General features: G+C 45.5%; 1 protein-coding gene across 6 annotated transcripts; it reads left to right on the top strand.

The window, feature by feature from the left end:
- Positions 1-396: 396 nt before the first annotated feature.
- IDS (iduronate 2-sulfatase) lies at positions 397-26,770 on the top strand. Of its 6 annotated transcripts, XM_045383593.1 has the most exons (9): positions 397-674; positions 1,388-1,524; positions 2,190-2,367; positions 4,687-4,775; positions 7,380-7,580; positions 9,172-9,342; positions 15,146-15,272; positions 18,430-18,603; positions 22,308-26,770. In XM_045383593.1, the coding sequence occupies exons 1-9, from the start codon at positions 572-574 to the stop codon at positions 22,778-22,780; spliced, it is 1,653 nt and encodes a 550-aa protein (XP_045239528.1). In that variant the 5' UTR covers positions 397-571; the 3' UTR covers positions 22,781-26,770. The 6 variants fall into 6 exon arrangements, with proteins under 6 accessions (XP_045239528.1, XP_073884969.1, XP_045239530.1 ...); XM_074028868.1 differs by lacking the exon at positions 2,190-2,367; XM_045383595.1 differs by lacking the exon at positions 7,380-7,580.
- Positions 26,771-27,464: the final 694 nt, after the last annotated feature.

The raw sequence follows: 27,464 nt of genomic DNA, 5'->3' as shown, positions 1-27,464 counted from the left end.
TTAGTTGAAGAAATGAATAGGAAAGGGAGTCCTTTTAGATGGAGGAAGGGACTTTCTCAAAAGTCCTCATGGAAGGAGAATGGCATTGAGGCTGGATTACAAGAAGTGTGTCTTTTATAAAGATAACAAGGAGGGGCAGGGCTTCCAGGTGAAAGGCATAGCACAAGCAAAGGCAAAATAGACGGGTAACTGCTAGTTGTTAAGGGCAGTGGTTGAATCGCAATACCCCTAGCAGTTCTACACCTAGGGGCCTGCGGGCCGCTGGGTCTGCGAAGCTTGCAAAGCAGCTGGCCCGCCCCGGCTCTGCGCCTGTTTCTCGGCCACGCCTACTGCCGCAGGATGACGCGCACCTCTAGAACCCGCCCCCAAGGGGAGGGACGCAGGGAAGAGTCGCACAGACGCACTCGCGCCGTGGCCAGCGCCCGGGCCTCCGGGCCCGGGCGGCGGCTGTGTTGCGCAGTCTTCATGGGTTCCCGACGAGGAGGCCTCTGTGGCTGCGGCGGCTGCTGCTAACTGCGCCACCTGCTGCAGCCTGTCACCGCCGCTCCGGAGCGGCCGCGTCGAAGCCGAAATGCCGACGCCCGGGTCCGGCCGAGGCTTTCTCTGGCTGGGTCTGGTCCTGAGCTCCGTCTGCGTCGCTCTCGGATGCGAGACGCAGGCCAACTCGACCACAGGTGCCGCCCACGCCCTCCCTGCCGTCTCCCCTCCTCTCTCCTCTCCTTCCTCCTTTGTTTATATCCATTGTTTTTATTCTCCCTCTCTCCTACCATTCTTTCTTTCATCCATCCATCATTCGTTCCCTTCCTCCATTTTTTACTCCTTCCTACCCTCCCTTCATCCCTCCCTTCCCTCCTTCTATTCATCCATCCTCCTCCTATCCCTCTGCTTCTCTTCCTCTTTTCTCCCATCTTTCCCATCTCCATCCATCTTCACCCTTCCTTTCCTCCCTCCATTAGTCCATCCGTCCCTTTTACCTTCTATCTATTCATATTTCTGTCTCTCTCCTTCCTTCCTTCTCTCTATCCTTTCTTCCCTTCAACTATGCATCTTTTCCTCCTTATGTTCCTCCATCCAACCATCTGTCCTTTCCTCCATACATCATTCTCTTTTTTTCCTAAATTCATCTTTCCTTTCCACCGTCTTTCACTCACTATCTCGCTTCCTCACCCAGGTTTGAGGCCATTACCAAAGCCTAACCCTGCCACCCAGGACTCAGGCTTCCTCCTCGAGCCCCACTCCCACCCTTGCCGAGGCACAGCCCCCTCCCTGCCTGGGCTGCTAAGGTGCAGGGTCCAGCCTTGGGCCTCTTAGTAACCTAGCACCTACTATGAGGGAGGGTTCAGTGTCAGTGCAGGTTACCTCACCAAAGCCCCTCCCTCCTGTGTAGATGCTCTGAACATTCTTCTCATCATCGTGGATGACCTGCGCCCCTCCCTGGGCTGTTATGGGGATAAGCTGGTGAGGTCCCCAAATATTGACCAATTGGCATCCCACAGCCTCCTCTTCCAGAATGCCTTTGCGCAGGTATGTCTGGGAACCTCTAGCTGTGGGTGTGTGCCTCCTCGGGCACTGAGGGTTGGGGGCGGGGAGCTTCAGCTATTGTCAGATGGCGCAGATTGTGCGGGACATCTTGTTAGGAGGAAGCAGTCTAGAAAATGGTAGTGGAGAAAATCTGGCTTTCCACTGATGGGAAAGCTTGACCTTCAAGGGTGGCCTTCTCCTTGGGTGGAAGGTCTGCCCTGGACCTAATGTGCTCACGGCAGCCCTGGGCAGCTTTCTCCCAGAACGGGGGCTTGCCTGCTGCTCAGAAGGAAGGGGTACTGCAGAAGGGCACCCACAGGTCTGCAGACTGGGCCTCAGGTAAGAGCTAGTCAGGGTGGCTCTGTTCCCTGAACCCCTCATGGCTCTGCCCCCAGCAACACTGGCAGGTCTGCGTGCCTGGGGAGGCCATTGCGTAGGAGGAGATAAGCATCTGCTGATCTCAGGGGCTGATTGCTTCCCTTTCTCTCTCCGGGAAGCTGTCTGTTGCCTAGGTGATGCCCAAATCCCAGTGTCTGGTTTGAGCTCTGCATGACTCAGCTACCAAGCTGTTTGCTAGGGGCCTCAGGAGGGAGGTTGCTTGGATACCTATGAGATGGAAGGCACATTTTGCTGTGAGGACATTTACCTCTGCTTCTGCTCCCTAACAGCAAGCAGTGTGCGCCCCGAGCCGCGTTTCTTTCCTCACTGGCAGGAGACCTGACACCACCCGCCTGTACGACTTCAACTCCTACTGGAGGGTGCACGCTGGAAACTTCTCCACCATCCCCCAGTACTTCAAGGAGAATGGCTATGTGACCATGTCGGTGGGAAAAGTCTTTCACCCTGGTACTGCTCCATGTTCAGAGTCTGGGTTCTCTTGGTTTGTGGTATCTGAATCCAGCAATCCCGTCCTGGGGATGGGGCTGTCTTTGCAGATCGCTCTTCTGGCTGGGCGAGTGCCTCACTATTCAGTGCTTCCTTTCTGAAAAACCAACTTGTCAACCCAGCTACATGTTCTCACCCAAAGTGGAAAAGGGTAGAAAGAGCTTTGCTACCTTTCAGAAACCACTGAGGGTGTGCCGTTGGGTCCTTCAGCTCCTTGGGTGGTAGGCAGGACACGGGTTGAGGAGGTGGCAATGTTGGGTGAAGTCCAGCTCGGGGCCCCACCCTCCTCCCTGCAGGGTACCTGTCAGTAAACCTAGGGGTGGGTTGAGGACACCTGAGGGCCTCCCATGTGGCCAGCATTGCTGTTGCTAACTGATTGCCCAGTGAGGGGGCTGTGCTTAGGTGGGGGCTGCTACCCACTCTGGAAATTAAGTCAGAAAGATGAGTATAATCTGGTACCCAGGAACTATAGGGTGCCAGAGATGAGACATTCCTTACCTCAAATGCTGCCTGATAAACTGGCTGTCTTTAATGCCAATATGGGGATAGTGAAAAGCAAACAAACTTTAAAACTTTTTATTTATAGAAGTAATGCATGAGTATTTGAGAAAAACGGAGAAAAAAGTATTGGAAGACAAGAGCACCATAGGGACAATAATGCTTATCATTTGGGAATGACGGCTTGAATGTTTTCAGTCTCTTTCCCTTTGCTCAGTGGTTACACTGGCAGGCCTGGCAGCCTTCTGCAGGAACCCAGCTGGTCAGGCTGGTCAGCCCAGGTTGAGAGTAACATTCAGCTCTACTAAGTCAGGCCAGTTTCAGAGGTGAACCTGTCGCGAATCATATTGCACAGCCAAAAGCCCAGTGTCAGGAGAACTTTCTGCAGTTTGTTGTTCTCATTACCACACCCCTTGCCTGAATGCAGCTGCAGGGAAGTGATGATTTTGGAGAGAGGAGGAAACACAGCAGAGGGTGGAGATTGTGCTTTGGGAGGGGAAGCCAGGCAAGGACTGAGTGATGTTGCTTGACTTCCTCCCTCCTGATGATTCGATTTTGGCATGAGGCTCTAAGCGCCATGTCCTTCCCAGAGAATAAACCTTTTCTGGCAGCCCTTGTGGGAACACATTTTTCAGCTGAGTCTGTGTTCTCAAGACCTTTTTCTGTTAGCATTGGGCCTGCTTCAAGATGACAGTAGCCACCACTGAGTGCCAGGTATGTACCGTTTACCATGCTGGCCACTCCTTTAATCCTCCCAACAGCAAGCGAGGTGGGTTTTTATCATCATCATCATTTCCCAAGGAAGACATGGAGGCTCATGGGAGTCAAGTAGCTTGCCAGAGGTTGCAGGGATGCTAAGAGGCAGCATCCGGATTTGGACCTGTGGTGGTTGGCCTCCTGTGTGCTCTTTCCACAGTGCTTGCTGTGTTCATAGGTCCTCCACCCGCTGCCCTCTTTCTCTGCATTCCTGCCTCTTCTGGTGCTCCCTATTGGAGTCCTACTGTGTGACTGTTGCTGATGCTTTCTCTCGAGGTTCTGCCTGTGATCCCCTCCACTCCTGGCTAACCACTATAGGCAGCGCTTCCCTTCAGATCCCTCACAGGCCTTACTGGCTTCTAGAAGTCCTCCCTGCTAGTCCTCACCTGACTCACAATAACCTCTGTGCTTGGAGGATCCCCCACTTGGCTCTTCGATGCTTCTGAAAGCTGGCAGTCCTTCCTTGGTTTCCAGTACTACTATATTGTCTTCCCAAATAAACTATAAACTACTAAGCTTAAGGGTGGGTTTCTGCTTCATGAATGAGCACTTGAACTTGGAGTTCTAAAACATGGTTTTGAGTCCTGGCTGCCTTATCTAATATCTGGTTAGCATGGGATAAGGCACATACCTTCCCTGAGCCTCCCCTTCCTGCCCCCATCAACTCCCTGGTGGTGCTGATGCCTCTGCTGCCTCCTTCATAGGGTGAGAGATAGGTTTCAGCATGGGCTCTAAGGAGCTGACTGTTCTTGTCCTTGTGGGTCCCTTCCGCAGAGCCTATCACAAATCATTAGGGCTTAGGGACCAGGAAGTCAGATGCTCAGTTCTCAAATAGAAACTAGAGAGTTTGGCTTTAGAGGGGACTTTTATAGATGAGGAAACAGCCCCGAAGAAGAGAGGTTCCACTTGCCCTTTTGTTTACAGAGTTTTAGTTATGGGGAGTGTTTTAACAACTTTTTTTTTATGTCATGTTTTAACAACTTTTTTGTCATGTTTTAACAACTTTTTTTTTTTTTTTTTTCCAAGGGATAACTTCTAACCATACCGATGATTCTCCATATAGCTGGTCTTTTCCACCTTATCATCCTTCCTCTGAGAAGTATGAAAACACTAAGGTAAGGCTGTGAAAGGGACATTTCTGAAGAGGAACCACTTTTTCCTTTGTCACATAAACTACTGGGTATACTGCATGTTCTGTGAAGCTGGTTATATACCGCAAAGTTGTGGGTTTCATTTGTGATAATGTCTTGACAGAAGTAAGTTCAGCATTAGGCCCGACAGGAGCAGTGGCTTCATTCTAGAAGCTGGTGGGTGCTACTTGTTCTAAAACCTTGGGCTCTAATGTATCAGAATCATTGAATAGCTCCCCAATGCTCACTCTGGATGAGACTAGGAGATGCTGAGACATGGGAGGGAGAAAAGAGGCTGAGCTCCAGGAGCCTTAGCCCAGAATGGGAGAGAGGCATGCCGTGTATCTGTCTCAGACCTAATGTGTATGTTCAGCAGCTGAGACATCTGATAGGGGTTTTAAATTTTTAGAGCATTATGAAAAAAAGTAACCTACAAAGAAAATCTTGGTTTAGAGGAAACCCAAATGTATAAATGAAACTAAAACCCACATTTAAAGAAACTCAGAAAACCAACTGGGGAACTGAGAAATGAAATGTACCTCTGAGGTTTTAGTAAACATGTTGGGAAGGGTGAGGGTTTGGAGGTGAGGTGGAAGGTATTGTTCTAAATTCCTGACAGCTTTCCATTTCAGAATACAGTGAAAACTGTGAGCTCTGGCCTTTGGCTTGTGGCTTGAATAGGGAAGATCCCATCTTAATTCCCTGAAGCCATCTTGCTCCTTTTTAGTGGCCTCACTTACGAAGGCCAGGTCCCTACCCTAACTGCCCCCCTACCCATTTCTTCTCAAAGTGGCGGGTCTGACAACACTAAATCTCCCTCGAGTGCTGCAAATTGCGTATATATAGATGATGAACAAGTGGTCTGAGGCGGGTGCTGGCCTGTCCTGCCCAAGGGTGGGGTGAGCAAGGCAGGGCTGTGAAAAGGCAGCAACACTCTTTGAGATGGAACAGCAGCTAACACAGCCCCTTGGTCTTTGTGATATACACATCATGGTCAAAACTAACTTTGGTCTCACGGCCAACATGTCTACTTTGGGAAATAAAGCAGGAGGTTTCATTCTGTGCCTAGCGTAGCTGAAGATCTGGAAATTCCATGGACTGTCACCTTATCAAGTTGACTGGGACCCTGTCATTTACAAGCCTTAACCTGTCTTTGTAATTTGAAATGTTTTTTTTTTCTTTTTAATTTTTTAATTAAAATAGAGTTCATATACCATAATGCTCTCTCTTTTAAAGTATACAATTTAATGGTTTTTAGTATACTCACAGAGTTGTGCAGCTACACCAAATCGATCTTAGACCATTTTTATGACTCTCAAAAGAAACCATGTACCCATTACCAGTTGTTCCTCATTTTGTCTCAGCACCCAGCCTGGGACAACAACTGAACTATTTTTGGTCTCCATGGATTTGTGTATTTTGTGCATTTGGTATAAATAGAGTCATACACTATGTAGCCATTTGTTTCTGGCTTCTTTCACTTAGAATTCTGTTTTTGAGGTTCAACCACATAACAGTATAAATTAGTACTTCATTCCTCTTTTTTTTTTTTGAGACAGAGTTTCACGCTTGTCACCCAGGCTGGAGTGCAATGGCGCTATCTCAGCTCACTGCAACCTCCACCTCCCAGGTTCAAGCGATGATTCTCTTGCCTCAACCTTGCGAGAGCTGGGATTACAGGTGCCCGCCACGACACCCAGCTAATGCTTGTATTTTCAGTAGAGACGGTTTCACCAGGTTGGCCAGGCTGGTCTCGAACTCCTGACCTCAGGCAATCCACTCACCTCCTAAAGTGCTGGGATTAGAGGTGTGAGCCACCGCACCCAGCCTTTCATTCCTTTTTATGGCCACATAATTGTCTGTTGTACCACATTTTGTTTATCAATTCATCACTTGATGGATATTTGGTTGTTTCTACTTTTGACTATTAGAAATAGTGCTGCCTTTGACATTTTTGTACAAGTGTTCTTATGGGCATATATTTTTCGTTTTCTTCAGTATAATAACTATGTTTAACTGTTTAAGGAATTGCCAGACTGGTTTTCAAAGTGACTGCACTATTTTACATTCCCACCAGCAATGTGAGAGGGTTCTAATTTTTCTGCATCCTCATCAACACTTGTTATTTTCCATCTTAAAAAATTATAACCACCCTATTGGGTGTGAAGTGGTTTTGATTTGCATTTCCATAATGACTAATGATGTTAACCACATTTCCATGTTCAGTTGGCCATTTGTATATCATCTTTGGAGAAATGTCTATCCAAATCCTTTGCCCATTTTTAATTGGCATTTTTTTATTGTTGAATTAGAGATGGATTTTTTTTAATAGTCTACTGGGGTTTCTTTTAATTAGTTATGATATGGAGAAAGAGTATTAGTGGCAAGAAACTAAGTGCTAGTGGATTTCTGGCCCCTGCCTGGAAAACAAGAAACACTTTTCTGTTTTAATTCTACTTCTGATGTGTCTGTTCAGTCTGAATAACACATGAAGGGCTGATTATGTGAACATTAAATCTGTGTGTGTAGCCTTCATGGCTTCCATTTCTTACACTTAAAAAGCTGATGTTATATATTTTGTTTTGAAAGACATGTCGAGGGCCAGACGGAGAACTCCATGCCAACCTGCTTTGCCCTGTGGATGTGGTGGATGTGCCCGAGGGCACCTTGCCTGACAAACAGAGCACTGAGCAAGCCATACAGTTGTTGGAAAAGATGAAAACGTCAGCCAGTCCTTTCTTCCTGGCCGTTGGGTATCATAAGCCACACATCCCCTTCAGATACCCCAAGGTGAAGAGCTGGTTGAAGGCTGATCCAGCACAGCCACCACAGCTGTGTTGTTTGTTGAGAGAGGGATTTGCACAGGGAAGGTGGCCACATCCTGCCATCCCCAGGCATCATGGATGCCTGATGGGCACTAGTGTCCTCAGTGGAGTGAAGATGGGATTTAGAGGCCAAGGCCAAGAACATGTAAGAGTCTTGTAAGAAATGCTTGGCTTTCCACTTCCCTCCACTGGAGGATTTGATTTCCTTTCCTTGAACTTATCAAGCACATGTTGAGTTGGATGGCGAGATCACCACAGAGAAGTGAATCAGAGCTGGCTGCCAAGGCCTGTAATAAGGGATGGCCCTTGCAGAACAGCCCCAGGGAGTATGAAGCCCTCTTTAAAAACTGCCTGTTCCCCCGAGCCTGTCAGGTTAGATCGTGTAAACACAAAGCACTGCATTGCTTCTTGGAACCTCAAATCCTGTACTTGCTTGTATGTCATTTAGAGCATGTAGTCTTTTCTGTTTTAGAATCCTTTTCCATTTTTCCCTATCATGTTTTATGAGGGCCTGAGTATCCCATCCTTTTGACTTTGCAGAGAATGCCCCTCACATGTAATGAGAGTAGAGACCAGCGGTATGCTTTTTGATGCTGCAGGTATCTTGCTTTGATTGGCCCAGGGGATCTTGCCTTCCTAGTAGGAGCTGTCAGCCCCCTTGATAGAAGAAGGCTGTGAGGTTCACCTCTCCTGCCTCTTTGCAGACAACAGTTAACAAAGCTGACCTGGCTGTGATTCTTTGAAAGGCCTGCTTATAAGTCTAGCCCTTGGCTGGCATCTGGGAACTTTGATTTCCAGAGTGTTCCCACTACTCCCAGAATTGACTTACTATGCTTAAACTGTTTAGACAAACATTGTGGTTGATGATGAACCCTTGTTTTTTTTTTTTTTTTTTCTGGGAGTCTGGCATTTTGGTATGTTTCAGACAGACAATGCCTACCTCACCAGCCCCAAATAAAAACTGGATAATGAGGCTTTAATGAGCTTGCCTAGTTAGCAGCATTTCACATGTATTATCACACAACTCATTGCTGGGAGAAGTAAGTGTATCCTATGTGACTTCCCTGGAAGAGGACTTGAAGCTTGTGCCTAGTTTCCTCTAGACATTGTCTCATGTCCTTTTTTCTTTGCTGAGTGTGTTTTACTGTAATAAATCATAGCTGTGAGTGAGACTAAATGCTGAATCCTATGAGTTCCCCTAGTGAATTACTGAACCTGAGGGTGATTTTGGGAACCCAACACCTCATGACACTTTTCTAGCCAGGCAGGAGGTGGGGAGAGGAACAGAAGGGCATCTGTTTGTATGAAGGAAGAGAGCTGTTGCTGCTCAGTTTGTAGGAAACAGAAGTCGTATGATTTCATTGCCATTGGCATCTCATGAGAGTAACTTAAGGCTGGACTTCCAGGTCAGGGATGAGCACATGGGAAATGCTAGTGAGCCACCATGTAAATGCATCACAGGCTTAGAGAAAAGGCAGCATAGATACTAATAGAGCCACAACCTTGTGCTTTTGCTAAAACAGTGACAACTTTGTGGCTTTGTGTTTTTCCCCAAGGAATTTCAGAAGTTGTATCCCTTGGAGAACATCACCTTGGCCCCCGATTCCGAGGTCCCTGATGGCCTACCCCCTGTGGCATACAACCCCTGGATGGACATCAGGCAACGGGAAGATGTCCAAGCCTTAAACATCAGTGTGCCATATGGCCCAATTCCTGTGGAGTTTCAGGTATCAAGGACATAGTTGGAGGATGTATTGGACACTGATGACATAGTGTCATAGGTGAAACCACTCTTCTCAGTAGACACAACTCCATCTATAATGTCTTATTAAGAGCTTTCTTTGTGTGAGTTATCGGGCAAAGAGCTGGGGTGGAGGTGTCCTATAGGTATTTAGGACACAGGCAGTGTTGCATGGATCAGAACTCTCCCAGCCAGTGTCTTACCTTCTAAAGAAGGGAATATCCAGAGAGTTGGTGACTTGTTGCTTGTGGACACGGGTGGGGAAGCAGCCTGGGTGACCATTCCTAACCAAGGGGGATACTGTTTAATTTAGGTGATAGCTCATTAGTTGTAGAGTGATGAGCAACTCCCGAGCAGCCCAGAATGCTTGGTTTGCTGGTACTTGCAGGTTCCCTTTGTGGGAAAAGCCCATCCTGGCTAGCTGTCACTCTCAGGGGGTGGCTTGGTGAGCAGGACCTTGGTGCAGAGGGAACTGGGACACCATCATGGCCAGTGCCATCCAGTTGTGATGTCTGGCATTCCTTTGCCATGATTTAGGGGCAGAGCAACCACATAATTAGAATCCTCACACTGACTCATCAATCACCTTTTCTCCCTGGAGAGCAGAATACACATTGACTAATGCTCTTTCTGGAATATTCCACACAGAACCGTGCCCTTCTCTTACCACATGAATGCTGTGGCAGGCAAGCTATAGTGAATGGAAGATGGCAGGGTTTTCAAAGTATGCGTCCTGGACTACCTGCCTTAGAATTTCTGGGAGGGCTTGTTGGGAATGCAAAGTCTTGGCCCACTCAGATTTACACAGTTGGAAGCTGGAGGTGGAACCTGACCTGACAACCGATATTTCTTTAAAAAAAAAAACACACCAGGTGATTCTGATTCATCAGAAGTTTGAGAGTCTCTGCTGTAGTGTATTGTTTAAAACAAACACAATAAAACCACCGTATACAGATATCCCTTGCTATCCAAACTTACTTGGCCCCTGAGATTGCACAACAAGAGTGTGGGTGGTGAGAGGTGTGCATTCCTCAAATCCATTTGATTCTGGTTTCACTGAGAGTTTGGAAAGCAATGCATCCATCTGTTTTTTTTCTAATTTTGTGTTTCTGGGCTACTGATGATGAAGTGGCTTGAACTGGCCCTGAGGCTGCACCTGGATGCTTTATTAGTGACGGTCACTTAAAACGACCCTTCAAAATGGACTGTGTGTCAGGAAGGGCGCTGATTCATGTGTGGTATTACCTTTAGTCCTCATGGGGACTTAGTGAGGTACCTGCTCTCTGTTGTCTAGGTGAGGAAACTCAAGGCATGAGAGGTGTGCTGACTTGTCTGACAGCACAAAATTAGTGCTAGGTGGAGCCGATTCATCCCCAGGGACTGTAACTCCAAAGCCCCATGGTTGGATCTGTTGGTTCCCAGCAGTGTGGGTTAAATTCATGTTCTACCCCATACCAGCTGCCTAACCTCTGTCAAGTCATGTTACCTCCCTGAGCCTCCCTGAGTTTTCTTCTCTATAAAATTGAAACAAGGTAGGTAAAATTTTTCCATGATAACACCTACTTTAGAGATTTTCAGCAAGAATCAAAGAGAGCATGTAGAAGTATCTAGGACCGTTTCGGCTGCACAGAGCGGTCTCCTTCAAGTTCTGTTAGTCACCTCCTTAGACACAGTGGACAGCATGACTCAAAGGGCCTCCCTGATGCATGCACATGCTGGTCCCAGCCCTGTATTCCGCTTGAACTCGGGCCTGTTCACTGTCCTCTTGCAGCTTTGGATGTCCGCATCCACGCCCATCTCACTGCACTCTTGAGCTCTGGGCTCTCTTCAGCTCCAGCCCTCTAACTCAGCTCCACATGAGCCAGTGACCTCAGGGGCCACACTCAGGAGTTTGTTGCCTGCTGCTTCTGAGTCACCACACTGACCACAACCTCTTCTAGCACCTCCCTTGCTCCACCTCACGGGGATTGCCAGAATATGCATTTCTATCTCCCCCTTGTGTCCAGGGCCTGTTGGCTTTGTTGCTTTCCGAAATAGCTAAGGCCTGGTGGTAGGTGACTACTGTTCTTCCCAGCTGCTTAGCTCACCATACTTGTCCATTTATCCTTGCCCCTCCTGCAATACCCTTATCGTCAGACAGTCCAACCACACCCTCTGCTCTCCAGTCCAAGTCCTGAAAGCTGCTGGAGAAAATCCATGCCCCCACGAAGCAGGAGGCCCTCAGATACCCCGCCTCCAGCCCCAGCAGCCCAGGCAAGCTCTCTGCTCAGCTCACCTCACTTGTCCTCTGCAGCTGCTCTGTTTGTATGACCTCTTCCCTACTCCCCTTCACTGCTCCCCTCCAGGCCTTTGCCACCCCTGTGCCCCATTTCTCAGTGGACAGCACCTTTCCTCTTGTAGAAATGGAGGCTGGTGGATAGGCGGAGGTAGGGGATCGGATGGGGTGGATGTGGGTACACATTCTGGCTGTGCCCCTTATCAACTGTGTGACTCTGGGCAAGTTAACTAACCCTTCTGAGTCTTGGAGTCCTTAATGTGCCATTCAGAGGATCAGATGCCACCTAGTGTGTACTTGTTGAATGGGCTCTATTGATAATCTCCGTCACTGAGATCTGGAATTTTGTGTTTGCATGTTCTGGGCTCAAGGCCTCTTCCCTCGACTCCCCACCACTGTCCCTGCTTCCCACGTCTGCAAGCAAAAAGAGCAAGGTCTTCCTTCTCACTCACCTTCCCTGCAGCCTCTCCATCTGCTCTCATCCCTCTCAGCTGCAAAAGTGCCAGCCCCCTTGCCCCTGCCTGTTTCTGCTTTCCACTCCCTCACCTGACCTCCAAGGCAGAACGACTGCACACTGGGCTGTTCTGGCTATGTCTGTGGCCTCATTGTCTATTTGTTCTTCTCTGTCCTCTACGCAGGCTTCCACCTCCCCAACCCACTAAACTTTCACCTCAGCACTGACCTTGGTGGCCAATAAAATCCATCTGTGTGGGTCCTGACCTTCCTTGAGCTCCGTGTCACTTCCTCACTGGCCAGCTCCACCCCTTCTGGAACTCCTTCCTCCTCCTCCTCCTCTTGCACCGCCTGCCCCCACATGCCAGTGAATTATGCCACCAGCTGAATGTGAAACCTGGAGTCACCCTGGGGTTCCTCAACACCTCCTCCTGCTCTGCTCCCTGCCCCCATGTCTACTTGATGCCCCTAAATTCCTCTCACATCCACATGGTCCTCTAGATCCTTCATCACATTGTTCTGGACCACTTTAGTGGGCCTTGCTTTGTTTTGTTCATTCAGCAAGTGTGGTGAGCACCTCTTATGTACCCAGCAGTGGCCTAGTACCATTTTGTCTAAAGCCTCTGGAATCTGTGTCTGTGTCCTGTTGCAACATGACTCTTAATAACTTGCAGCCCGGATCATGTCAATTTCTCACCTTGAAAGACCTCAGTGACTCCATTGACCTAGAACTTGGAGTCTCCACTCCCTGGATAGACCCACCAGGTCCATATTATCTGGCCCAGACCTAACTTTCCAGTCACCCCTCTGCCCTCCCATTTGATTCTCCAGTCACATGAGCCTTTTATTGGCCCCACACACAACCTACTCCATCACAACTCCACACTGTTCCATGCCCTGCAGCCCCTGCTTGGAGCATCCGAGCCCCATTTGTCTGACTGCAGGCGCTTCTTGTCAAGTTCTAACTCCTCTGTGAAGCCTTCCCTGAATCTCCCAGGCAGATTTGAGGGCTTATTCCCCTGTGTCACCCCTGGGCCTCTGTGGGGGATCGGTCAGAGTGGTGGGAAAAACTATAGGGAAAGGATACAAACCTTCTGAAAGGTCAGAAGGTTCTGCAGAGCCCCAGGGGAGAATAGCTGAAGGCAGCTATTCTATAACCCTGAGGCAGAGGGCAAGGAGTAGGTACAAGGAAGTGTGGGGGAATTTATCTTAAACAGTCTTGTTTACTTATGTTGACCAGGAGCTGACCTTTGATCATCTGTGCATGTGAGGTTCCCTGGAAGGAGAACAATAAATGTTAATTACCTACAGGTTGGCTCCAGGTTTTTGGCATTGTGCCTGCACTGAGTAAAAGCAAGCAGCTCCAGCTTCTCGGGGCTGCTGTCTCGCCACTAGAGCTAGGCAGTCACCTAGCTGCTCTTACACTGCATACCTGTGTCTGAGTACTCATTTCCTCCATAGGCCAGGGTCTGCAGGACAGACCCGGCAGGCCTCACTGATAATTAAACATTTTCTTGTCTCCGTGATTGTGTCCTCACTGGATGGGGTGGTTCATCAAGGTTGAGGACCTTGTCTGCTTATTGCCTTACATCCAGGGGCTAGCATAGGAAGGAAGGAATACTTTTGTATAGGACACAGCCATCCTGACAGGTGTCTTTCTTCCCCAGGAGGACCAAAGTTCCACACGTTTCAGGCTGAAGACTTCATCTACCAGAAAGTATAAGTAGGCCAGGGTTCAACATAATCCTGCTAGAAAGTTAGATGTATATCTTTTCTCTTGACTGCAAGTGAGAACGGGTGAATCTTATGATTGTCCTCACCCTGGCAGTGATAAGAAGAAGCTGGTGGGTCCAGATGATAAGTCAGGGACTGGTCTGAGAAGTCATGGCTTTCTTCTCACCCCTCTTTGGGGTGGAGGATTAATCTTTGTTCTTAGCATTTGTGAACCAGGCTGGGGATGAGAGCCCAGGAGGGGCCGGTGGCTCATTTACTTCAGGGTATGATCTGGCTGTTCCCAAAGCCCCTCTTGGGTTCAGGGACTGTGAAGGACGTGCTGCTCTCTGGTCTCTCCCTTGCTCTTCTGCCTGCTGACAGTTTGTTAGAAATGAGCTCCATGTAACAGCCATGGTCCATGAAAATATGCAGTTGTAATCTGCTGTTGGGTTAGAAAGTGATCAGAGGGAAAGGCTCAGTCAGGGTTGTTGTTATGTGTTAAGTTATGAATTTTTTTCCCTGAAAAGAGCTGTTGAAGTCCTAACCCCCTAGTACCACAGAATGTAACCATATTTGGAAATAGGTGTATTGCAGATGTAATTAGTTAAGATCAGGTCATATTGGAGTAAGGTGGGCTCCTGATCCAATATGATCAGTGTCCTTTAAGAAGAGGGGAGAGAGATACACTGGAAGAACACATGAAGATGGAGACACAGTGATGCAGCTGCAAACTGAGGGATGCCAGGGACTGACCGCCACCATCAGCAGCTAGGGAGACGCAAGATTCTTCTACTTAGAGCCTTCAGGGAGAGAATGGCCCTCCCAACACCTTGATCTTGGACTTCTAGCCTCCAGAGCTAGGAGACAATACATATCTGTTGTTTTAAGCCACCCAATTTGTGATATTTTGTTATGGCAGCCACAGGAAATTAACAGAACTGAATTGTATCTTTGTGACCTTTATCAGAGCATGTGTGGGCCTGTGTTTCAAGGGACTGTAGGATCAGTTTCTGTGTACATGTTCATCTCTTGGAACCCATCAGAATATGTGAGGGAGACAGAAAGGAGCAGTAGGTGACACATTCATCCACTGTGATCTGTGCCCTAAAGTGAAATCTGATTTGCTTAGAAATGTATCTTATTTGTAGACCTACAGATTTTGCTGTGACTCTGTGGGTGAAGCGATGCAGACGGTAGGAAAAGGAGTGTTACATTTTGGCTGAGAAAATCATTAAGGGCATCAACTAAGGGGTTGGGATTGGGAGAGATACTCAGGCAAGCATTATCTCTGTATACCATGGCAATTTAAATTGCAGTCACTCTCATTATTATGTTTTTTAATTTGCAGCGGAAAATCCGCCAGAGCTACTTCGCCTCTGTGTCATATTTGGATACACAGGTTGGCCGCCTCTTGAGTGCTTTGGACGATCTTCAGCTGGCCAACAGCACCATTGTTGCATTTACCTCGGATCATGGTAAGCATTTTGAAATTCCCTGGTGAGTCAAAACATCTGAACTTTCCTGTGAAATATGCTTTGCAAAATTGCCATTGACATAAACATGGGTTTGTTCTCTTTTGTGAACCAGTGGTGCCTTGAGTCTGGGATCCTGGGGTATTTTTATGATCAACTTGTTAGTCCTGAGACCTCTATCTTAGATGCTTGACGGATAGGTGTGGGTGGGTGGGGGAGGGTCTTGTAGCAACTTTTTTTTTTTCTTGGTGAATGCAGCAGGAACCCTCCATTTGTGTGGCAGAGCTCTTGTAACCCCCATTTTTAACTGGAGGGTTGGAGGTCTTTTAGTTTGGGTGGAGAGGATCCAGAACAATCCTGGCAGAGCCCAGCAAGCTCTTCAGGCCTGGCTCCAGCCCTCCCACCCCATCCCCGCTGTCTTCTCTGCTGAGAGCCTGGGATTTTCAAGTCTTTATCTCCTTTAAGGCTGGTTCCTACTTTTCCAAAAATGAAACTATCTTTTTAAAAGCACTTTTTTAATTCTTCAACATTCCAAGAGCAGGGAATAAAACAGCAGCTCCCCCCGTTTCCCACTCACCCACTCCCCCATCTCTGAATTGTTTTGAAGCAAATCCCAGATGGTTCTGTTTTCTGATCACTATCTCTGAAAAATATTGCCTCTTTTGAAGTATAACCATAATACTGATATACTTAGAAAAAGGAAAATAATTTATATCATCAAATATGAAATAGGATAATAGTAAATCATAACCTGTGCTTATCATAAAGAGAAAAAAGGATACAGAGCATATAATTCAGGGCCAGAACATCCTGCCCTTTTCTCCCACCTGCTCAGGGCTAACAGGTGCTAATGGATTAGGGATCCATCTGCCAGCCATCAGTTGTGCACATATGCACAAAGGGATATACATGTGTATGTTTGTAACATGTATGTCACAAGATGTGATTGCTTGTTCTGTGTGTACTGTTAACGTTCCCTGGTTTTGTACACTTAATATCATAGACAATCTCTGGGTCATTTCTCAGAAGCCTGCTTTTTCCCTTAGAAAGGTCTGTAATATTATATATGGAGGTGCCATAATTTTTCACATATTCCCGATGATCTGCCATCTGCTTCTGACCCCTCAGTGCCCAGTTTCCTTTTCTCCATGAACACACTCTTTGTTGTGAGGCAGCTGCCGTAGATTACAAATAGCCCATCTAAGAGTACCCTCCTGGGACATTCTCCATTAGAACCATCTGGGAGCTAGTAAAACATGCTGGTTTCTGCAACTGGTCTCAGGAACTTGCAGGTCTGGGCATGGGAAAGTGCAGTTTAACAGGTGTCCCTGAGCTCATCATTCCCTGGGCCTCCCTGTGTTGCCACGTCCTCATCTTGGGCCTCTGGAGCAGGAGCCAGAAACCTCCTGAGCTGCCTGTCAAGGTCACTGGCCTCTTGTTCCTCCTGATCTTGAGACGGATCCTTGGGGCCCACACAGGCATGCGTTCTCCTTAGCCGGACTTCCCTGTATTTGCTCCTGGCTGCAGCAGCACAGGCTGAGGCCCGGCACCAGATGTTCAATGAGATCTTGCAGTCAGGCAGTCCACAGTTATTTCTATAGCATGTGCCATGTGTCAGACCCTGTGCCAGGCCTGGGGGCCACCTCTGCCTGGTGCAGGGCAGCTCACAAAAGCTGGCAGAGGCCGAAGGCTGCATGCCAGTATTCGGAATGCCACAGAGCGCCTGACTGCTGTACCTTCAGGGCCTCCACGGGCACCCCAGTCAGAGTTTCAGGGGTGGATTCCTGAGGTCCCACTGCCGGGGTCCCTCACTTTGCCATCCTGCAGGCTTCTCCATCCTCAACCTTTTAGATTCCCGCCACACTGAATCTAAAAGGGACAACGTGATCTCCAAGCTGGTGGCCTACGAGCCTGCCGATAACCGACCCATTCATCAGCCCTCGTGGGTCAAGGCTGCCTCGTCCTCCCCAAGAGAGTGGAGAGGTTGAGCAGTGGGGCTACCCCTCGGCCCACGGGGCTGACCGACTGGGGCAGGAGTCAGGGGGAACTCCCTCTCTTTCTGCGCCCCACCGAGCTATCTGAAAGTCCCCACCATGCTCCCCAGTACTCACAGCCAGAGGGAGGAAGGGCTCACCAGAATCACTGGGCAACTCTGATGGGCATCAAGTCTGCTTTGATTATAGATGAGTGGGTAAGAGGCTCCTCTCAACTTGGGGTCTTCTTAGGAGAGCAGTGTCAGCGCAGAACAGGTTTCAGCCCTGTTCTGGAGACCACAGACGCTGGAAGGCTGGGACACCATTTGCAGCCCCAGCGTCATCTGTTAGACAGAGCCAGCAAGGTCTCACGCTGTGTGGTGTATTTCAGCACTTTCTCAAATTTACCCATGGCAGCTTTTGGTGTGTTTGGTTATTTTTATAACACTACTCACTATACAATTTCTGTCATGCCCATTTTTTGTATCAAAAAGGGTGCTGTAACTTAAAAAGGCTGGGTATTTCCAACTTGGAATATTCAAACCATCTTTTGCAAGGGACGTTTTAAATAGGCATGAAGGGTTGTGTTGTTTTTAATCGGGGTTAAGGATCTGGAATCAAAGGTTTTAGTTTACTCCATCTATGGTGTATCTTAAAATCTGAGCCAGATGTCCTTGCCTTTTTTGAATTTGATGATTGTGCTGCAGTTCCACAGCTCAGTTTTAGGTGGCACACACCCAAAACTGAAAACCTGAGCTTGGAGGAAATGAGTCAAAAGATAGGTAGGTACAGGACAGGGCAGTGGTGACACTACAGCTTTCAGGGTTCCCACTCTGTCAAGGAGGAGCGTGTCTTAGCAGGGGAGGAATGCATATGTGGGAACCACCACAGAGCCCTACGTTAGGTATATGTTGCTAGTAGTTTGTTAAGATATTTGAGTTTGGAAATTTCATTATTTTTTCTTTTTTAAAGGTTTCCTCATGAGGACAGATAACTGATTTTGAGTACAGCAGCATTCAGTTGAAATCACCCTTTCTGTGGTAATTCCAAGTGAAAATTTTTCTTCTAGGTGATGAGTTTCTACTTTCTCTGGTTTTTACAACAGGAAATGAAATGGTGTCTAAACTAAACAAGCTGTGGTATGATGATTATTCATTTTCTGTCATTCTGTGCTTTTTATGAACTAGGGTGGGCTCTAGGTGAACATGGAGAATGGGCCAAATACAGCAATTTTGATGTTGCTACCCATGTTCCCCTGATGTTCTATGTTCCTGGAAGGACGGCTTCACTTCCGGAGGCAGGCGAGAAGCTTTTCCCTTACCTTGACCCTTTTGATTCCGCCTCAGAGTTGATGGAACCAGGTATAAAATATGCTGAAATGATATTGCTTGACAATAAGATCACCTTTAGTTTATATGTGAACCACTTTATTGAATCATAGGCTTTGGAGGTTACACAGACCCTGCTTCCTGCCTTGTGTTGGAATTTCTTCTCAACATTTTGTGGTCAGCACATGCTTCCTGAGCATCTCCCATACTCTGGGCAGGGAAAGAGTGACAGCACCTGAACTGACAAGTATGGTCCCTGTCCACAAGGAGCCTTGTGGGGTGATGATGGACAAAGGAACAGATGCATCCCCAAGATGAGGAGGGCTGTGGTACATTCTACAAGAGCCTGCTCCAGAGCTTAGAGGAAGGGGCTGCCCCCATAACAGATGAGTAGAATCCTTTCCCTCAATGCACCCTTTTGGTAGGGACTCAGCCTCCTTTGTAGGGGGTACATTTTCCATTTTGACAGCTCATCAATCTAGTGAACCACTAGATCTGTAAAATCTACCAGGTGATTCTACTCTGCCCTCCCCAGCAGTGAAGAGCACGTTTACTTTGACTTCCATGTACTAGTCCTTCAAAACTTTGAAAACAGCAGTGATGCCTCCCACCCTATCCCTCCACCAATACCTTCTCTTCTCTAGGCTGAAATCCCCAGTCCTTCAACCATTCGTCACAAGGTAGTGTTTAGACCTGTGGTTGTTCTGGTCTCTGTCTTCCAAAATGTTTCAGTTTGAGAAAGCACTTCCAGAATACCAGTTGGACCAGATACCCCTCCTGGATGTGTGGGCAACCTGTGTGGGTTCTTGTGAGTTCTATCCTGACTCGATCTGCCCAGTGCATTTCAGAGACAGGTTGTATACTGTCTCTGAAATGGCGTATGATGTTCGCTGTTTTTGGAGCACCTCTTCTATGAACTATGCTAAACCAGATTGCCCCCTTTCTGGACTTATGCATTTAATCCATCCTTAACATCTAAATCTTGTACTGTATGTTGATTCCTGTTTAAATTTGTCTGGTTCTGGACCATCATTCTGGCCTTTCTGGATCTTTCCGAGTTTGCTTTATACTACCCAATTTTATTTTTTACACATTTGATTTTTGTGCACTGCATGCCCTGTCTTTTTTCATGTCATTGATAGAAAGGTTAAACAGTTTCAAGGCATGATTTTAGCCCTTTGTTTGCTGGGAAAGATCTTCTGATTGGTTGAGAATCTTTTCTGAAACTTTCGTTGGGAAGTGTTCAGCAATTTAGAAATGGATGTAATTGCACTGCCTTTCAGTTTATTTCCAAATTTTATCTCTAGTTGTGTCTTTTCCCTGAACTTCAGGCTTTTGTTTCCAACAGTCTTTCCCACTTAGCCAGCCTAACATATCCAAAGCTGGACTTCACATCTTTCATCTTCAGCTTTTCCTTCAGCACTCTTCTTGTCCTCAAGAAATGAAAATAGTCACTCATGCCAAAAAATCATGGAATAATCTCAACCCCGGTTTTTCCTCTTACTCCATATGCAATACTCAGTCTATGAGCAAGCCTGTCACACTCCATTCAGACTCTGTGTACCACTTCCCACCACTTCCCCTGCCACTGCCTTGGACCCCCAGACTGCTGCTATCTTGTGCTGAAGTACTGCAACAGCTTGCTAAATGGTCTCCTTGCTTGTGCCCTGGATTCCTTGGAGGTTTTCCTCCTCAGAGTAGCCACAGTGATCTCACTAAAACCCAAGTCAAGTCATGTCACAGCCCGGCACAGGAGGCTCTTATGTACCCTTCTTGATCTGAGTAAAAGTCGTCACAGTGGCCTTACATGTTCTGGCCCCATTATCTCCCTGACCTCATCTTTTTATAAGTATCCAGGCCAGTTGTCCTATACAGTGTCCCACAGCCTGGATTTGTCTGATTGTTTCCACATGACTACATTCAGGGTAACATTCTTGACACGTGTGCTACATGGGCTGTTGTATTCTCCCATTGTGTCACATTTGGGGGTAGGGGGGTGCACTTCATGGCCAATGTTACTAGTATTGTAAGTTTGATCACTCAGTTAAAGAGCTAGGCATCAGCCAGATCTTGCCATTGTAAAGGTACCCTTTTCAACTTTCTTTACTTGTTTTCTTTTTATTTTGCTTACAAATTAAGTGTCTAGAAAATGAAATCAAGCATGATAAAGCACTATCTTAAAGATCCAGAAGGGCTAGCATGATAGTGCAAATCCAAGATCAATTTTAACAGGAATCAATATAAAGTACAATATTTAGACTTTAAATATGGGTGAACCACAATGAAATACTACTTCATACCCACTAGGATGGCTATTAATAAAAAACAACAACAACAAAGAGCTGTGAAAGGCCGGGTGTGGTGACTCATGCCTGTAATCCCAGCACTTTGGGAGGCCAAGGTGGGTGGATCACGAGGTCAGGAGATCAAGACCATCCTGGCTAACAAGGTGAAACCCGATCTCTACTAAAAATACAAAAATTAGCTGGGTGTGGTGGCACATGCCTTGGGAGGCTGAGGCAGGAGAATCGCTTGAACCTAGGAGGCAGAGGTTGCAGTGAGCCGAGATTGCGCCACTGAACTCCATCCTGGAGACAGAGCTAGACTCCGTCTAAACAAACAAACAAACAAACGAAACAAGTGTTAAGACTGTTAGTGATTATATGGAGAAATTGGAACACTTGTGCATTGCTGGTAAGAATGTAAAATGGTACAGCCACTGTGGAAAATAATTTGGTGGATCCTCAGAGTTAAACATAGAATTACTCTATGGCCCAGAAGTTCCACTCCTAGGTATATATCCACAGAGCTGAAAACAGGTATTCAATCAAAGGTTGTACATTAATGTTCATAGCAGCACTATTCACAGTAACCAGAAAGTGGAAGCAACTCAGATGTCTGTTGACAGAAGAATAGACAAAATGTGGTCTGTCCATACAATGGAATATTATTCAGCCTTAAAAGGAAGGAAACTGACACATGCTACATCATGGATGAACCTTGAGGACATTATGCTAAGTGAAATAAGCCAGTCACAAAAGAACAAATACTGTATGATCCCACTCCTATGAGGTATCTAGAGTAGTCCAGTTCATAGACATAGAAAGTAGAATGGTGGTTTCCACTTGCTGGGTGAAGATGGAGAAAGGGGAGTTGTTATTTAATGGGGACAGAGTTTCAGTTGTGTAAATTAAGAGGAGTTCTGGAGATGGATGGTGGTAATGATGGCCCAACAGTGTAAATGTACTTAATTCCACTGAACTGTACACTAAAAAGTTGTTACGATGGTAAATGTTATGGTGTGTGTATATGACAGTAATAAAATGAAAATATAACTCTAATGCAGACATCCAGAAGGGGGTAATGTGTGGGGTGATCCTGTGGAACTCAGAATATCCTGTTCCTCAACAGACTTCTTTTACCTAGTGGTTTTAGCCTTAATTGATGATCCTTGTCTGAGTCAGTTATTACATTGGTGGTTCCAAAATTCAGGTTGTTTTAAAAAGTGCCAACAGGCTGGTGGGACTCTTAATTTTGCATCCTGCTATTTGATTGGATGAGTAATTAATGCAGGGTGAGGTGCTGAGGTGGTGTTTCTAAATGTCTGTTGTTAAAGATAAATGTTGTAAATTAAAAAAAGAAAACATGGAGCCCAGACAGGTTCCTTTACTGATCCTGCCTGGCCATGGCAGGCTTTTATAATGTAACCCATTCTGCTCTGTTGCTTCCTGTTTCAGGCAGGCAATCCATGGACCTTGTGGAACTGGTGTCTCTTTTTCCCACGCTGGCTGGACTTGCAGGACTGCAGGTTCCACCTCGCTGCCCCGTTCCTTCATTTCACGTTGAGCTGTGCAGAGAAGGCAAGAACCTTCTGAAGCATTTTCGATTCCGTGACTTGGAAGAGGATCCATACCTCCCTGGTAATCCCCGTGAACTGATTGCCTATAGCCAGTATCCCCGGCCTGCAGATTTCCCTCAGTGGAATTCTGACAAGCCGAGTTTAAAAGATATAAAGATCATGGGCTATTCCATACGCACCATAGACTATAGGTATACTGTGTGGGTTGGCTTCAATCCTGATGAATTTCTGGCTAACTTTTCTGACATCCATGCAGGGGAACTGTATTTTGTGGATTCTGACCCATTGCAGGATCATAATATGTATAATGATTCCCAAGGTGGAGATCTTTTCCAGTTGTTGATGCCTTGAGTTTTGCCAACTGTGGATGGCAAATGTAATGTGCTCCCTTCCAGCTGGTGAGAGGAGGAGTTAGAGCTGGTTGTTTTGTGATTACCCATAATATTGGAAGCAGCCTGAGGGCTAGTTAATCCAAACATGCATCAACAATTTGGCCTGAGAATATGTAAGAGCCAACCCTTTTCGTTTAGTCTTTATTAATTTATAATTGGTAATTGGACCAGTTTTAAAAAAATTTCCCTCTTTTTAAAACAGTTACAGCTTATTTACTGAATAAATACAAAGCAAACAAACACAAATTATGTCATACCTTCGGATATGAAGACCATACATAATAACCAAACATAACATTATACACAAAGAATACTTTCATTATTTGTGGAATTTAGTGCATTTTAAAAAGTAACCATATATCAAACTAGGCACCACACTAAATTCCTGATTATTTTGTTTATAATTTAATAATGTATCTTATGTAGCCCTATATATTCAAAATATTATGTTAACATGTAATCCATGTTTCTTTTTCAAATCTAAAGTTAAAAAAAATACCAGAAGCCGGTGTCTTAAAATCTTTTATTTTTGTTTCTAAGACCATGGGATTTCAAAATCTCAAGATAAAATATGTATGAAGTAATTAATGTAGACTTTTTACATCAAATAATAAATAATGCTCAACAAACTAGAGATATGAGGTGTGTAGGAAATTTGGTTAAACTTTTTTCAGATACTTTCTGGCCCAAATAATAATTTGTTAACAAATAATATGACCCTTGAACTCAATGGCCATCTATTGGAAGACTGTTATTCACACTGGAAAACATTTAAAGATGTAATTATATCCATGGATGGATTGAATCACTCAAAATATATTAGTATCCTTCTTTAGGGACGGTTGGTTGCAGACATGTGTTTATTCAGGAGGCACAAAATATTCCATTTTAATTGCTTATTAATTAAATTCTAAATTATTTTATTAAATTCTAAATTATTTTGAGGACTGTGAAGACTTCATTAGTGTAATATTAGGTCATTGTCAATCTCTCAGAATGTGGTTCTGTATTCTTTAAATATGAAAGTATCCAGAAAGGCCAGTGGCAGTAAAAAGCTTAGTGTATATAATCTCAAAAGGGATGGAATATTTACAACTCATATTTATAACATGTTGAATCTTATCAGTTATCAGTAGTCATCAGAAGTGTCAGCAGCTTTCTAAATAAATATTAAATATCTAATGTCCTGTAGTGAAGGAGTAATTTTTAGTAATTGTCTCTTTACAAAGTCTCCAGTGTTTCAAGGTAAATGTTTGTGAAACAAAATACAGCAAAGTACATTAAGTTACTGCAGTGTATTGTTACCAAAAATGACAAGATATTATATTAAAATCAGTAAATTTTAGACAGATTTTTAAAATTAATTAGCCTACAATAGAGGTATATATGGTAGCATGATGATCTTTTAAGCAGTTAAGTTACTGACTGTTCTGGCAACAACGATTTCTCTGTGACTGAAGAGCCCTGTTCATCTCCTGATCCTGAAGCTCGTCTCTCTCTTGAGCCTCGGCTTTCTTTGGTCAATGGTTTCCCTCAGCTTTTTCTTCACTGTTCTTCATCCTCATTGTTGCTGTCATCACGTTCACTGTGACTTTTACAATACAGCCTGTAAATTCCTTATGACATAGTTCAGTGCATTTGGCTTTATCGCCTACTCCACAGTTCTTTACCTTGACTTGGCTTAGAGAAACCATATCTTTGTTGCTTCATATAACCTTTCCCCAACCCCACTAAGCTGGACATGACTTATTAGTGGTCCTCCAGTCACTTTATTTGTAGAAATCTCTTATTTCACTTGAGCAGGGGTTCTTTCATATGGTTTAGCTGACAGCAGAACTAGTGATTCTAGACATTTTGAATGACTCTCATTCAGTGGCTCACAAACACGAGGGAACATCACAACTACCTGAGGGGCTTGTTAAAACCCAGTGCGTTAGAGGCCGGGCATGGTGGCTCACGCCTGTAATCCCAGCACTTTGGGAGGCCGAGACAGGTGGATCACTTGAGGCCAGGAGTTCAAGACCAGCCTGGCCAACATGGTGAAACCCTGTCTCTACTAAAAATACAAAAGTTAGCCAGGTGTGGTGGCACATGCCTGTAATCCCAGCTTCTCAGGAAGCCAAGGCACGAGAATCGCTTGAACTGGGAGACGGAGGTTGCAGTCAACGAAGATCGTGCCACTGTACTCCAGCCTCGGCGACACAGCGAGACTGTGATTTTCTTTGGAGACTCCTAGATTTTCTGTGGATTTGAACTGAATTTGTTGGATGTTGGCAGGTTCCTCTTATGAGCTGTTTCTTTGCCCTGCATTACCCCACAAAGACTTATCTGGAGATGAGCAAAGTATGTTTGGTAGTGAGGTCACGAATGCAGTCAGCCCCTTCTTCCCCACTCCCATTGCCATCTTCTCAGTCCTTCTCCCTTTCTTTCCAAGTAGTTTACCCACCCCTCCTCCTTCCTCCCCTGTCCCTAAAATAATCCATGTGTCTTCCTAAAATCTCTCTTTGATCCTGTCCTTTGATAACACCGTCAGTGCCTACTACTGGGTCTAGACAGACCTCTGTTGAGCAGTCAGAGTCTTCCCTGACTCCACAATGCCCCTTTCCTTGGCTGACCAGTATGACTACTGGTCCCCACCTTTCCCTTGCCTATCCCTACCTCCCTCCTACTAGGTTGTCCCCTCCCTCTCTTCACCCATTCATTCATGACCATTTTTCACTACCAAGCTCCCCCCCCTCTCCTGAAGGAGGCTGAGGTTTTTGTGACTCTCTAGACTCTATTGTGGGATGGAATGAACATTGCTAAAGAATCTTGTGTTTGCTTTACTTTAAAAAGGTATTTTTTTCCTAATTATAAAATTGATGTGTCAGTTATGGAAAAATTAGAAATGCAGCACAAATACATGAGTATTTTACTGCAAAATTGCCAGATAATATCTTGTCTTTTTTGGGGGTGTGAATTTTTTGCATTGTTGTGGTCATATTGTGTTCTTTATCATGCAATTTATGTTCTTTTTTTTTACTAAGTATTATGTGTGGTTATTACAGATTTTCACAAAGATACTTTGTATTGTTGGTAATATATTTTATTGCATAGTCTTATAATTTACTTAACCTTCTTTCAATTGTTAGAAATTTAGGTTATTTCCAGATTTTCAGTATTGTAAATAATGCTGTGATGACCAATTTTGTGAATAAAATGTTTTTATGTATTTCAGATTATTCCCTTAGGATAGTCTGTCAGTGCCAAGTTGTCAAAAACATCTCTCTTTTGCTTCTCTTCCTGCTCTCCTGCTGCCTTAGGGGGTAGTAAACTGAAACATAAAGTAAACATGCATACAAATAAAAAACATAAAAATAAGCAGCCTGATGGTAACAGGTGAAAGTGGTAACCTGTTTTAACTTTGAATTCTGGCCGGGCGCGGTGGCTCACGCCTGTAATCCCAGCACTTTGGGAGGCCGAGGCGGGTGGATCACGAGGTCAGGAGTTCAAGACCAGCCTGGCCAAGATGGTGACATCCCGTCTCTACTAAAAATACAAAAATTAGCCGGGTGTGGTAGCGGGCACCTGTAGTCCCAGCTACTCGGGAGGCTGAGGCAGGAGAATGAAATGAACCCGGGAGGCAGAGCTTGTAGTGAGCCAAGATCGCGCCACTACACTCCAGCCTGGGTGACAGAGCGAGACTCCGTCTCAAAACAAACAAACAAAAAGCTTAAAATTCTTTGCTTGTTAGTGACCTTGATCGTGGTTCTCTTTGTGCGATAGTTGGGCATTTGTATTTCTACTTGTGTTAATTTGCCTTTAAATTTTGGTTATGGGTTTCACCTTTTAAAGTAATCAAACATATTTATCTTTTCCTGTGTGATAGTTTTTTTCTGTGTCTTTTCCTGTTAAACACATAGACCCCTCCCCAATATGGAGATTGAATAAATACTCATTTTCCTTTGCATTGTTTGTGGTTTGGTTTTATGCTTACTGTGTCTCTCCACCCCATTATCAGAGTAATATATGCTCATTACATAAAATCTGAAATATGTGAAGACTGGAGATGAAAAGAAGCCCACCATTTGAGACATAGCCACTGCTGACATTTGTATATTTCCCTTCACTCTTTTACCTGCCTAAAGACATATATGCAGATGTGGACATATTTAGCTTTACATAGCTGCAGTCTACCATGTATAATCTATATCTTGTTTTTTTGATCTAATAAAATGTTTGCTTGGTTTTTTATGTCATTGACAGTTCTTGGTTAGCAGCTGTAATGGCTGCACAGCCCTGCTTCATTATTACTATTTTTTGTACTGAAATGTATGTACCACTTTCTGCTTATCCATTCATCCACCAATGGCCACTTGGGTCATTTCTGCCTTTTGGCTATTGCAATAATGTTGCTGTCAACAAGGATGTACAAGTATCTGTTCGAGTCCCTGCTCTTAATTGTTTTGGGTATACACCCAACCTACATTAATCTTTAATCACTTAAAATGTTGGGCTTTGTGCTGGGAGGTAACCAAGGTAACTCTGGAGCAGCCTAACCCTGGCTACAGAGGGAAACTGACTCTTCCCTCTCTGCCCAATCTTTCACCACCTGTCAGGTTCCCAAGCTGTCCATACCTCACTGTGTGAAGGGCTTTGGGTAT

Source organism: Macaca fascicularis, chromosome X (genome assembly GCF_037993035.2).
Source record: "Macaca fascicularis isolate 582-1 chromosome X, T2T-MFA8v1.1".
NCBI classification, from domain to species: Eukaryota; Metazoa; Chordata; class Mammalia; order Primates; family Cercopithecidae; genus Macaca; species Macaca fascicularis.
The sequence above is the reverse complement of the archived record's forward strand: the minus strand, read 5'-3'. Positions and strand labels throughout refer to the sequence as shown.